Genomic DNA, 14,546 nt, shown 5'->3' on the forward strand with positions numbered 1-14,546 from the left:
CCGCGCGGGGCAAAGCAGCGGCGCCGGCCGGCAGAGCCGTGCTGGCCGAAACAGCCGCGCTGGTGACCGTGGAGCACCTCTGCCCGGGAATTTCCTAGTCTGTGGGCAATAAAAACACGGCGTCCACTCACCCTCTGCGCTTTCACTGGGAGCTGCAATCCTGAGCTGTTCCTAAACGGCCATCTTGGATCCACCCCTGTGCCTCACTTTTCTTACTTTCTCAGACACTCTTTCATCTCATCAGCATATCAGAAGTGTTTTATTCCTTTTAGTAGTGAATTTTTGCATTATCATTTTGCTGTCTCTCCATTATCTTTACCGTACCTCAATGCTAAATGCTAAATATCTAAAAACAATCTTCTATAAAAGTGTTTCCTTGACTCTCTACCTCTGCCTCTAACAATTTACTTGGGAATCCTAAAATCCAGATGCCTGGCTGTCTACTCCTTAGGCTGGGTTCCTTTTCACTTGCTGTAATAGTTATTCTGGGCTAACTTGCCCTATAATATTTGGCTCAATAAGTCATAGTTTTTATTTACTTATCTGTCTGCACCAGTGATAGTAAGCCCTGTGTCTTGTTTATTGGTATAACCAAGCACTCACAAGGTACCTGGCACAATGTAGGCATTCAGTAGGTAATTATTAAATAAATGAATAAAGCTTAATTAATGAATAGTTTGATGTAGGTGCATTCCCAAGGTGTTTACTGCAAACTACACCATCTGACTATAAGATTATAGAGGATGGGAATGGCACCTCTTCTCTTTCTTTCTTCTAATTTGTGACTCATCTTTTACTTGAAGGATGCCTTCTTTTAATTCGCCTACCTGATTTCCCATATGCAAATCAACACCCTCGGCTTTCATGTGTTCACACCATGAGTACCATCTGCTAGACTCTATCTCTATTTTAGAGCATTTCTCCTCTATACGTGCTTTGGCTGATGACAGTGCTCTAGAAACAAGAGCCTCTTCTCCCATCACTCCTTCATATGCACTTGAAAAAAATGTGATTGTGTAAAAGTGTATATTGTGTAAATTTTTATGTAATGTTTGTATATGTCAATTAGGCCAAATATTAATAATATGCTCAGGTCTAGACACTTACTGACATTTTTCTTTGTTCTGTTACTATGAGAGGTATTAGAAGTCTCCTACTGTAATCGAAGACTTGTCTCTTCTTCTTTTAATTCTGTCAATTTTTGCTTTCCATTTTTTGTAGCTATGTTCCTGAGTATATAGAGATTAAGAATTTTTATATCTCCGTCAGATTAACCCTTATTATTATGAAATGTCTTTATCTCTAGAAATGCTTCTTGTTTTAAAGTCTACTTTGTCTGCTGTGAATACAGCTATACCTACTTTCTTTTGGTTAGTGTTTACATAGCATACTTTTCCATGCTTTTATTTTAACCTTGCTGTGTCATTGTGGTATTTTTCTTAAAAGCAGCATTTACTTAAACTTATTTTTAAAAGAAAACACATTTGTAATCTTTGACTAATAAATGGCATATTTATCTCATTTATATTTAATGTAACGACTGTATATTTACGTAACTTCCCGAAAGCCAAAGCACGATAGTGGTAGAGTACACACTAGACATTTCCTGACTTTCAAATCCAGGATGCTTTCTTGCTCATTACCTCAGACTTAGGTTAAAGGCTGTATTTCCTTTAACCTTGACTCACACCTGCTCCTGCCACTGTTGTAACATTTACCCCTTCAAGTTCCTTGAGGGATTATGGGCAGCACTGCCCTGGAAACTTAGCCTGGAGTTCTGCTCTTAACATTACAAGAGAGGCGGCCAGAACAAAGGAATATTGTTAGCCCTCTGTGAGCTTTCCAGGAGCCCACACAATAGTATTGGGAGGCTTTCAAAGAAATAAGTTCCATTACTGAACTAGCATAAACAATTGTGAATGTCCTGAACTCATCTGAAAGTCTTAAGATCCAGGAATAAATTCAGGGTCAGGACCTCAATGCCATACTATAGGCTGAGAACCCAAAACAAATCTAAGGTAGGACTGAATCTAGGACCCACAGCCACCAGCAAAGAACTACATATGCTATATTGCTAGGACTCCCTAGCTCACCGATTTTCCTTTTTTTTCTTTTTTTAATGAGACCAAATCTCACTCTGTCATTCAGTCTGGAGTGAAGTGGCGTGATGTCAGCTCACTGCAAACTCCGCCTCCTGGGTTCAAGCAATTCTCTGCCTCAGCCTCCTGAGTAGCTGGGACTACAAGCATAAGCCATCATGCCTGGCTAATTTTTGTATTTTTAGTAGAAACTGGGTTTCACTATGTTGGCCAGGCTGCTCTCAAACTCCTGACCTCAGGTGATATACCTGCCTCAGCCTCCCAAAGTGTTGGGATTAGAGGCATGAGCCACCACACCCAGCCTATTTTACTTTTAAGAACAAGGAAGCCTTTAAGCATTCTAAAACTCAACTAGGGAGGCGCAGGAGAAAGCAATGGTGATCTGGGAAAGCTAGAGTGCGAGATGAGTGAAACCACTTACCTTTCCTGCAGATGCTCCTAATGTACACAGTGCTTCAGTGCCTCTGTCTTATGGCTATGAGCTTTACAGCAATCTTTCTCAAACTGCAAAAAGGTCCAATTAAAATCCATCTTGCAATTCCTGGCATTTGCATTAAAGTAGGCAGCATGTCTAGACATCCTTCTATAAGGTATGACTTTAAAAATATTAGAAGACTTTTTACCCAAAAGATGCTCTTACGCTAGCCTGCTTTTTCATGTGTAAAATACAACGATTACTCCTACTAAAATTAATTTATTTGGTGCTCAATGAATGTTTATTTAGAAGCCCTATTTTGCATAGGAAATAGACTTTAGGTACAACATGGGAATCAACACGGGTTTGACTAGTATTGCGTTCTTTGGAAGACTAGTATTCTTAAGGAGTTTTTAAGCAGGAGATAAGGCACATGTGCAAATAGTCTATGATGATTATTATTCGTGGAGTGTTATTATCCACCTGATTCTTTACAAATATTTCATTTAATGCTTACAACTGCCATGAAAGTAGGCATTTGTATCCCAATTTTCTAGATTAGGAAACCGAGATTGAGGAATTTTCCCAATTTCTCACACCAAATGAGCAATAGAAAGAATTTGAACCTCAATGGTAGAAAGGAAAGCCAATATGTGTGGGCTTTTCCACTGGTTCCACATTTATTCCCCACCAATGGTTCATAAAAGGAAGCAGTGAGTTTTCCAAAGGGTACAAACAAAATACCAGAGAAGTAGAGGTGAGGAAGGGAAAGCAATTCAGATGAGCTTTTAATGGAGTGGGAGCTGGGTACAGAAGGACAATATTTTATATTCTAGATAGAGGGAATGGCCTCAGCAAGAGGGTGAAATTGCGACTATTTTTGAGCATGGAGAATAGTATAACTTAATATGCATGATTTAAATTGAGAGGCTAGCAGAAGGCAAGGCAGAAAGTTAAACTGAGGCAAGATTGTCGAGTCTTGATGACAGGTAAAGGAGAAAAAACTCTGGGAGGCACTAAGGAGCTGTTAAACTCTGTGCCCCAACTCCAGGGACTTGGAGTCATATACAGAAAAGTTGTAGAAGAAAAACAAGGAAGCTACAGTGCACTGTCACAGTGCTAAGCTCTGAAAGAAGTGGTGGTGGGGAAGGGAATTGAAAGTTTCAAAGAGAAGGGAAACTCTGAGACCAAAGAGATGAGGACTATAGATTTTAGTGACCAATGGGTTTTGGAGAGTAGAAGAAGTGTATGAATCATACAAACTATAGTGGTGAGATCCTCAGTGATCAGGAGAACTTTGGAACCACCCACAGAAATGTAGGCAACAGGAAGAGGTGCTGGCTTAGTGGAAAGAACCACCTGGAAAGTGTCAGCCATTAGGCTCAGGGACTGCTGATCAGGTATGTTATGCTGGGGGCCCTAAGGCAGGCTGAATCCAAGGAAGAGTCACAGAGGAAAGGAGCCTCCTGAGAAGAGAAGAACCAATTGAAGTCCACTTCAGGGGTAGAGGGCTGGGAATGGGTAGGAGAAATAGAAGCAGAAAAATCAACAGAAGGAAAAGAGGTAATGAATTTGGGGTCAAAAAGACAAAGTAGGTAGTGACCCTCTATAGCCTTTGCTTAAGGAGGAAACTTTGTTCTTACAATGAGTGAGTGGATGACTGCAAAGAATAAGTGAATGCAAAGTTACTCAGTGCTTCTGCCTGACAAAGAGAGCATAAAATGGCCAGTTAGTTGCTTCACTATCCAAATAGAGAATATAGCTCACTGTACATAAGCCATTTTGAATTACATAAGCTACTCCATAATGGAGCTTATAAGCGTGGTTCCTGGGCTTGAGCCCAATCATTTCTTCTTGTTAAATGAAATCAGATAGTATTGTTTCCCTGTCAATAATGGGTTCTAAAATGGGTTGGAGCTTTGTGAGCACTGCCAATATCAACATTGCTTGAGAGGCAATCTCAATAAAGGAGAATCTGATAAGAGAGGACCAAGGGGGTACAAATTGCCGGTTGGATGAGGGAGACATTACCACTGAGGTAACATGGCCAAGCTCACCCTCCTCACTGGTAAGAGACTGTCTCATCTCTGTGCCTCTGAGCAACTCTCTCCCTCTTGTTTTTCTGCCCCTTTAAATTCTTTTACCTTCAAATTTAAACCAAATCATCTGAGATTTTTGCTTTTGGCAAAAGTTTGGGATGTACTGAACAGGGGACAGCCCTCAATTGCCTGGTGACAGGTTTCTCACTGCCGTCTCCCTTCACCAGGCCCCAAAGGCTCATGGCACTTTAATGGTCTTTTGAATGGAAATAGAGGGGAGTGGGTTTCCAGGACAAATCCAGAGGCTCTACCGGCCTCAGTAGGTGGGTCATCTACAGAGGGTCTTAAAAGAATGAAAAATACCAAAAGTTTCCTACTGCTAAAGTGAGGTGACTCATGTATAAAGGCTGCTCTGCTCACATTCCTCCAGTTCATTATTCTCTCTGTTGCTTTAAGGTCTGCTCCTTGTGCTGACAGCTGAGATAGGTATGTATATTTCTTGGAATGAACCACTATATTGTTCCTTTTTTGCTTCTTCATAATTTGGAAGCTCAGCATGGCCCTGTGTCCTTTCACATCAGACAAAGAATATTAACTACTCTCTAGAGAGTTTGAAATTCCCTAACCAAGTTTAAAGGATTGATACCATTGGCCTGAGAATCCCGAAGCAGAAACCAACCAGATGGCAGTCTTAAAGAATAAGTGTTAACAATAAAAACTAAAAAAATAAAAATAAAAAATAAAATAAAAACGAACATGGTGAAGCAGCTACATGGTGTCTTCTGCTCTTAAAACATTTTCAAATCTGTCATCTTACTGAGTTTGAAAACAACTCTTCTCTGAGAGTTGTACAAGAAAGGCATTACCACCCCATCTCACAGACCAGTTAACCAGGGCATAGATAGGACATATGACTTGACCCAGGTAATATAGAGAGTTCATGGCAGAATCTGAACCAGTAGCCAGGGCCCTTGGCACCTGGTGGATAGCTAATTTCCCCCTGGATGGAATTGCTCAGGGAGACATCTACAAGGGCTAAATAGGTTTATACTATCATCCTTTCTGTGTCTCAGTTTCCGAATGGGTAAAATGGGAAAAATAATAGTACCTCTCTTGCAAGGTTTTGGCGAGGATTAATGAGTGGATATAAGTAAGTTTCTCAGAGCAATGCTTGGTACATAAGTGCTAATTCCCACGTAAGCGAGCAAGAATACATCTAAATCAGAGTTTACCAGCTTTAAAGTTCTATTTCAGCTGAAGACACTGGTTTCTAAGGTTGTTTAATTCTCTTTTGGAGGAACAGAGCTATCTCTAAGAGATAACTTCAGCCCTGAATTGTCTGCTCTTTATAGGTTTCCTGAAACATAAAGTTCTTAAATCGATTTTTCCCCTTTCCTTTGAGATTTCAAATAGGGAAATCATTTGGAAATCAGGGGTTTTAAATAAATCTATGACTCACTAGGGAGCTTGCCTCTCACCTTCTTCCTCTGGGTAACAGGCTCTGCCTACCAGCTGACATGCTACTTCACCAACTGGGCCCAGTACCGGCCCGGCCTGGGGCGCTTCAAGCCTGACAACATCGACCCCTGCCTCTGTACCCACCTGATCTACGCCTTTGCTGGGATGCGGAACAACGAGATCACCACCATCGAATGGGATGACTTGACTCTCTACCAAGCTTTCAATGGCCTGAAAAACAAGTAAGTGATGGAAAACCTGAGTTTCAGATCTTTTAACCTTCAAGGACAGTTTAAACAAGATCTTCCACAGCAGACTTCAGGCAGAAATTCCAAACAGGCCAACGAGCAGGTAAATTTAGTTTTGTAAAAATTATTTCAAGTGCAAGGATGACTTTAATATTAAGGGCAATGGCTGGCTCACAGAAGATAGTTGCCAACTAAAGCCCAGCTCAGTTCCCAAGGGAAGCTTACAAGTCAGGCCACTGGTGGACTCAGATGAGAAATATCTTCCACTTGGAAGCAATCCAAAGCTGGTATTGATAAAGTATTCAGTCTCCTTGGTCAGAAGCTTCATTCCTAGGGAAAGAAATAGAACTGTGGAGACACTGAAACATAGCAACCTAGTCACCTACTCCAACATTCGTAAGTTAGGAAATAAGGACAAGAATGAAGATAAATCGAGATGAGAAGGCTGCATGACACTTTTCCTGGCTTCTTGCTCACTGTTGCAGCTAAATGTTGAAATGGATTCCCTTTCTTTTCATGTGTTCTGATAAACCACTTTGTTTCTTCTCCCTCAGAAATAGTGAACTGAAAACTCTCTTGGCTATTGGTGGCTGGAACTTTGGCACTGCTCCGTAAGTTCTTTTTGGAGATGACTTCCTAGATTGATTTTACTCCAAGGTGTTGGGACCACGAAGGCCTCACCCTGCATTCTTTGTATCTCCCTCAGTTTCACTGCCATGGTTTCTACTCCTGAGAACCGCCAGACTTTCATCACTTCAGTCATCAAATTCCTGCGCCAGTATGAGTTTGACGGGCTGGACTTTGACTGGGAGTACCCTGGCTCTCGTGGGAGCCCTCCTCAGGACAAGCATCTCTTCACTGTCCTGGTGCAGGTGAGCTGAGTTCAAGATCATTTTGACCGGAAAGTATACACCCATCTCATATGAAAGATCACTGGGACCTTAAACCTAGTTTCCTACAATTTTAGTTGGGGTGAAGGACCTGAAGACCCTATTTCAGTAAGGATGCTGAGGGATGAATGGAAGGATGGAAGAAGTTAATTTAATTCAGAGTCATGAACTTCATGAAAATCAACTTAAAGTTACTATTCACGGACTTTTTCCTGCTCCTGTATAGGAAATGCGTGAAGCTTTTGAGCAGGAGGCCAAGCAGATCAACAAGCCCAGGCTGATGGTCACTGCTGCAGTAGCTGCTGGCATCTCCAACATCCAGTCTGGCTATGAGATCCCCCAGCTGTCGCAGTGAGTGATGCGCCTTATCCCCAAACTCCTGGAGGTGTCACTTGGGCAGGTCTGTCTTGTCCTTGGTCTGTCTTGCTATTCAGGGACCTTGTTTAGGAGGCTTTGGAAGTGGGGAAATGTGCCTTCACAGGTGTGGGAAATGACCATCAGAAATGATTTTAAATCCTCTACCCCACCTCAGGTACCTGGACTATATCCATGTCATGACCTACGACCTCCACGGCTCCTGGGAAGGCTACACCGGAGAGAACAGCCCCCTGTACAAATACCCGACGGACACTGGCAGCAACGCCTACCTCAACGTGGTGAGTCCCTGTACAGATGCAAGTGCTGACCAGAGATGATGATGTAACTCACATAGAGATTCAGGCACAAAAGGTATTCTAAGTTAAGTGGTTTTCTCAAATGGGAAGTTAGGCTGCCATTAATGAACTATTCTCATTTACCAAAAAACTTGCCAATTTATTAACACCATATTGATAATTTTACCTAACATGAAAGAAGATTAATAACGAGTATGTTGTTTTGTAATAAAAGAAAATGATATCCCACTGCTCCTATTTCAATAAATTATAAAAGGCTTTTACCACCTTTCCCCTTTTGCTGTTTCCCTTTTGTCTTATCTATTTTCTACTGTTCTAATCTGTTGCCCATCTATGCCATATAGAGTTTCAGCCATTAACCAATGAATCATACCAGCAATATCATTTTAAAGGTCTTGCTTTTCTACTATACTTTTATCAGAAGGGTATATGTAAAGCCTGCATATTGGCATATTATTTTTAAAAGTTAGTTTAGAATGAGGCATCCCACTTTAAATATGTTGCAAGTACCTTATACAGTGGGCACCACCAAACCGAAAAAAGTTTAGCTAATAATTAATCACTAGGCCAGTACCTATGGGTGAGAACTCTAGCTAATCCACTGCCATTCCAGGATTATGCCATGAACTACTGGAAGGACAACGGGGCCCCAGCTGAGAAGCTCATCGTTGGATTCCCAGCCTATGGACACACCTTCCTTCTGAGCAACCCCTCCAACCATGGGATTGGTGCCTCTACCACTGGTCCTGGCCCTGCTGGGCCCTATACCAGGCAGTCTGGGTTCTGGGCCTACTATGAGGTATACGCTCAAATTTTAGAGGAAAGCTGGCTTTTCTGGGTCCATGCAGATAATAATATAAACAATATTTAACGGTTCTTGGACCATTTAGTAAACCATTGGAGCGGAAAGTGGATGTTTGTGACTCTCTAGAAGGGAGGCAAGATAAGCCCTCCTGTTGTATCACTTCAACTGGGCCTTCACTAGGGTCCTTTGAGGCTGGATTCCAAACACAGAAACAGTAGGAAAGCAGGTTATCATTGGTGAGAGTATATAAATCTGTAGATACTTCTGACTGCCAGGGCATTCCTTGATTTAAGACTTTCTCCCCACATTGAAAATAAATTACTCAAAAGGGATGAAGAAACAGAATCCCAAATGAACTAAGAAACTTGCTGATAGAGCCACAGACCTTCATTTTCAAGTCGTTTTTATGCAATCCTTCTCTACTTCCCCTTCCCCGTGTCCTTTTACCTCTGCCACCACAAGGACAATGCCCACCTCTTGATCTGTTCCTTATATTCTGTTAGATCTGTACCTTCCTGAAGAATGGAGCTACTGAAGTATGGGAGGCTCCTGAGGATGTTCCCTATGCCTACAAAGGAAATGAGTGGCTTGGATACGATAACACCAAGAGTTTCAAAATCAAGGTAGACCGTGTTCCATGGGCTGTTGCTGCCTGTGAGCAAGTTCCCATTATAGCCCCGAAGCCACAGCTCAGTCTTGGTGTCTGTACGTAATTGGCTTCCTTTCCAATTATTACAGGCTGATTGGTTAAAGAAGAACAACTTCGGAGGCGCCATGGTCTGGGCCATTGACTTGGATGATTTCACAGGCACTTTCTGCAACCAAGGAAAATTCCCTCTGATCACCACCCTGAAGGATGCTCTGGGCCTGCAGAGTGCAAGTGAGTTAGGGAGTGAGAAGGGACACTAAGCCTCAGACTTGAGAGAAATGCCAAAGGTTCCTTAGAAGTCAGGGAGCCATTGCATAAGTAATTGTCTGACTATTGCTCCATTCCTATCCGGTAACAGTTGATTAATGGTGGGAAGAACAAACAGGGCTCTTCACCATTTCTTCCTTCCTTCATTCATTTCGCAAGCAATTTGTTGAACATCTATTACATATACAGTGCTCTGTAGGTACCACAGGTGATCCAAATGCATAAATACCCATATCTATGTCTGCTCTATGGAAGTTTACAATCTAGGGAGAGAAATTGGATTCACAAGATTGCAAAGCCAGACAACAATACAGAAGATATTATATGATAAAGTGCCCCCTAAAAGAATAAGTGACCTTCTTGTGAGTTCATGATAATGAGAAATTTCAATCAGTACGACGTAAGGAGCAAGAAATGCGCTGTGCCTTGAAGGATGAGGAAGGAGTTGCTAAGCAAAGGGGTGAGTGGAACAGGGAAGATGTATCAAATCAGGAGACTGAAATATGCACAGACATGGAAAGAGGAGCCAAGAACAAACTCCAGGGTATTAGCTCTCATGCATCAGGTATCACTGGCTAAAAACAAGGAGGTTCAGGATTTATTTATTTTTTTTTTCTTCTCAGGTTGCAAGGCTCCAGCTCAACCCATTGCTCCCATTACCGAGGCACCTAGCACAGGTGGTGGCAGCCACAGCGGTAGCTCTGGGGGCAGCTCTGGGAGCAGCTCTGGGAGCAGCCCCAGTGGTAGTGGATTCTGTGCCAACAGGGCCAGTGGCCTGTACCCTGACCCCACTGACAAGAATGCGTTCTACAACTGTCTGAATGGAAAGACTTTCATCCAGCACTGCCAAACTGGCCTTGTCTTCGATGCCTCCTGCTCCTGCTGCAACTGGTGATGACATTTGTCAGATACCACCTCACTCAGCCTAAGTGGTTCTTGTGCAATAAAAGTTTGCGCATTATTGCATTAATGTACAATGGCTTCTGCTTCTTTACTGTAGGATCTTAGATGTAATTAATCCCTATCTCCCAATGGTATACAGCTGCCCTACCAGCCCCCAAGCCTACAGCATACACTGCTCTTCCTGGGTGTTGGGTAGCAGAAGCAGGGGGATTCAAGGAAAATACATAGTCCCTTCATTCTCAAAGCATGTACTCAGATGAAGGCTGGGGACCCCAAGAATGTAAGACTCAGATAACCACAACCCATAAACAAATGTCATTTTACTATGATCAATTTGGCCTGTTTGTTGAGAATGCACCGTTAGGAGGCTATTGCGGTGACTGAGGGGAGAGATGCAGGGTCAGAACAAAGTAGCAGCAGTAGAAGTGGTCCGAGTTGATTGCGCTTAAGCCGCATTCTTAAGATTCATTAAGCTGGCCATTTTCTTTATGGGTTGTATGTAGAGTGTGGGAGACGAAAAGAGGAGCCAAGGATAATTTCAACATTTTCACTTAAAAAATTGCAAATATGAAATTATCATCAACTGAAATGGAGAAAGTTAAATGTAGAGTAAATTATGAAAGAAGAGCAGGAGTTCACTTTGGACGTGTTGACTTTAAGATGGTTATTGGGTTTCTAAGTGGAGCTATGGAGTAGATAGTTGGACATAAAACTATTGGAGGGAGTTCATATTTAAAGTCAATAGATTAGATGAGATCATTAAGGGAGACAGAGAAAGGAAAGTGTTCAAGGACTAAGCCCTGAGCATTTCAGCACTTAGAGGGAGGCTGGAGAGAAGAGCAGGAACAAGTAACGAAGACCAAAAAAGGAGGGCCAAGGGCGGTAGAAGGAAAACCAAGAGTCAAGTACCCTGACAGCCAAGAAAAGAAACATATGAAGGAGGAGAAAGTGATCAAGTTCATTAAATACTACTTAGGTCAGGTCTGAGAATTGACCATCAAATTTAACAACCTCTAGATCGTTGATAAAATTGACAAAAGTAGGGTTGGTAAACAACTTGGTGGCAAAAGCCTGAGTGCAGTAGGTTTAAGAAAGAATGGAAAGGTAAGAATTGAAGACAGTAAGAATACAAAAACCTGTCTTATGTGCACTAAAGGGAAGCAAAAAATGGGATTAAGAATAAAAGATTATGAAAAACAGAAGCTGAATTTATATTTTCAAACCCACATTTACTTATTTAGAGGTATGGGAGATAAAAATCTAAAATCCTTTCCATAGCTGTCAACTCTTCATTTTTTAAATTATTTTCACAGAGCCAATTTTTTTTTAACTTAAAAAGTGTTTTTTTGAGATAAGGTCTCATTTTGTTGCCCAGGCTGGGTAGAGTGAACTCACGACTCACCACACCCTCGACCTCCTAGGCTCAAGCAGTTCCCCTGCCTCAGCCTCCCAAAGTGCTGGGATTAAAGGCATAAGCCACCACATCCAGCCCCAAGTTTTTAGTATCACTTTGTTTTATAATAGAACTAAAGTCCTGTGTTTCAATCAACGCAATATTCATCCCCTATGCTTATACTACAGCTTCTTCAATATTTGTTTCTTTAATTAGCTACTTGTTTGTTTTGTTTTTGTTTGCCAAGAAGGACTTGCAGTATCTTCCACTTTCTTGGATGTGTGAAAATGCCTGACTGTTGTCTTTTTACTTGATTGGTAACTTTTTGGACATAAAGTTATTAGTTCACTCCTTTACTCAAAATTTTGTAAATATTACTGCTTTTTATTCTGGCATTGAATATTGAGCTAGTTCTTTTCCCATGGCTCTTTCATTTACTTCTTCAGGGGTGGCTGTTTTGTAGTTGAATAGTTTTTTTCAAGTATTTGTGTAGCTGCCGCAGGCCTTAAGCTCCTTCGTATGTGAGAATGTCTACCTGTCTCCTCTGTTCTTGGAAAGCATAATTCAAATATATTATACTTGGTAGAATATAATATAATGGGCTTGTACTTTCTTTTCCTCAGAACTCTTCAGGTGTAGACAAACTTCTTAACATGATTTCAAATTATCTCCGCCTTATCTTTTAATTCCAGTTGAAGCTGCAGCGACCAATTCTGCATAAGCCTTAATCGCCTTCATGGCGCTAGGAAATCTTCCTTTAGATGTGTGTTGTGCCCTTCTTGCCACCCTTCCTACAGCTTCTGAGATACAGGTTTCCACTCAAACAGGTACAATCTAGACATGCAGAGGGATTGTTGTCATTTACGAAGATCAAGGGAACATGATGTTTCCACCTTTCTTCCCATGATGTTCTAGAAACACATTATTTAAGACTTCTAGCACTGCTCCAAAGGGATGGAGCATTTAGTTGTTTCTACCAGTGGCTAATTTGATAAAAGCATGTTTTTATTGGCCCTCCCTTCTTCCCTGTTTCACTCCCCTTTCTCTTACATTCCTTGGATTCTACTCCACTCTCACATGAGCTACTTCCAGGTGAACTTAGCCTTAGATAGTAGGCATTGCTCCATTGTGTTCTGGCATTGAATATTGTTGTGGGGTTGTTTGAAGCCAGTGAATAATCACTACACTTCTATAATCCACTTTTAAAAGTTATTTGATTTTTTTCCTCTGAGGGCCTGAAGAATTCATTATTTATTCTTGAAGTTCAATAACTTAACCATGTTATACCTTGGTTATGATGGTTTTTGTCGATTTCTCCCATAAGACAGTTGAGAGGTAAGAGTTAACTTGCCTGGTGAGCTGCAGGTGGCCTCCTGGAAAAGAAAGTTGGCCAGTTGCATCTGGAAACCAGCTATTACCTATAGCCTAGGTCCTAATGCAATCCATCCCGGCAGAGAGCTGACTGTGGTGAATGAGAACTTCAGCCAAGTTTACACCAAGCAATTGTACTGTAATCACAGGGTTAGACCGTATCAGGAGAAAGCCAAGTGTTCTCCAATAGATAAATGCTGAGGTAGTAGATAAGACTGAAAGCCAAGGTTTTGCTATATAATACTGTTATTAGATCCCATATCCTAATCTCACTAGAGTTTTGTTAAGAAGCTTAAAAGTCCCAACATCCAAGGCCCAGAGCCTCTTTCTCAAGTTATGTGCTGCCTGAGAATAAAATAAACACCAGAGGATCACTCATCCGCCATTGCTTCAGTCTCTGATTTTTTACCTAAAAAATACTGTTCCAGAAATCCCAGTGTGCATGCTGCTCAGCTACTCACCCTTAATCACTTGACAACTAGTATAGAGAGCTAGGTGTCAGACAGAGGCACCCACCATGGCCTCCAACAAGTGAACCAAGGAGGGATTTAAAACGTGTTTCTCAGATGATGTGTCCCATCACTTTCAAAGATTGATATGACAGTCATGGGGACTAGTCCACTAAATTCCGAAGGATACAGAGTGATAAAAGGACACTGGCTAGTTAAGATCACCGAGCCTATCTTTCCATGATTGTTATTGTTGGCCTTGGAAAAATTAGCTCTAAGGAGGCAGACCGAGGAGAGCTTGACTCAGCATTTAGAATGAAATTGCAATTTGAAAACTTTGGTGCATGTAAAATGATTTGTGTATGGTCTTATCTAAGCAGGATCAAACAAATGCCTTCCTCTGACCCTCCTTCTATGACTGGTAGAATTAGTTCAAGATGGCACGGGTTGTCACATTGTCAGGGTGTTATAAGCTCCAGTTAAATGGGTGCAAAGGAGAGGAAAGACAAAGTATGTGACTTATGAGATTAGTTCCTCATAACAGGTGAAGAATATAATCTAAAATAGGCTGATTGAACCAACAGAACTTCTGGGTAGACTCCCATCACAGCTCCCTCTTAGAAAGTCTATGTGATGCCGGGCGCGGTGGCTCAAGCCTGTAATCCCAGCACTTTGGGAGGCCGAGGCAGGTGGATCACGAGGTCAAGAGATCGAGACCATCCTGGTCAACATGGTGAAACCCCGTCCCTACTAAAAAAAAATACAAAAAATTAGCTGGGCATGGTGGCACGTGCCTGTAATCCCAGCTACTCAGGAGGCTGAGGCAGGAGAATTGCCTGAACCCAGGAGGCGGAGGTTGCGGTGAGCCGAGATCGTGCCATTGCAC

At 41.8% G+C, this 14,546-nt stretch overlaps 1 protein-coding gene across 1 annotated transcript; it reads left to right on the forward strand.

Moving 5' to 3' along the window:
- Positions 1-4,537: 4,537 nt before the first annotated feature.
- LOC108283149 (acidic mammalian chitinase-like) lies at positions 4,538-10,518 on the forward strand. Its single transcript, XM_017499350.2, has 11 exons — positions 4,538-4,582; positions 5,010-5,039; positions 6,052-6,253; positions 6,814-6,870; positions 6,966-7,131; positions 7,376-7,500; positions 7,682-7,805; positions 8,437-8,622; positions 9,132-9,251; positions 9,367-9,508; positions 10,168-10,518. The coding sequence occupies exons 1-11, from the start codon at positions 4,558-4,560 to the stop codon at positions 10,437-10,439; spliced, it is 1,449 nt and encodes a 482-aa protein (XP_017354839.2). The 5' UTR covers positions 4,538-4,557; the 3' UTR covers positions 10,440-10,518.
- Positions 10,519-14,546: the final 4,028 nt, after the last annotated feature.

This window comes from Cebus imitator, unplaced genomic scaffold (genome assembly GCF_001604975.1).
Source record: "Cebus imitator isolate Cc_AM_T3 unplaced genomic scaffold, Cebus_imitator-1.0 Scaffold256, whole genome shotgun sequence".
Lineage (NCBI taxonomy): Eukaryota > Metazoa > Chordata > Mammalia > Primates > Cebidae > Cebus > Cebus imitator.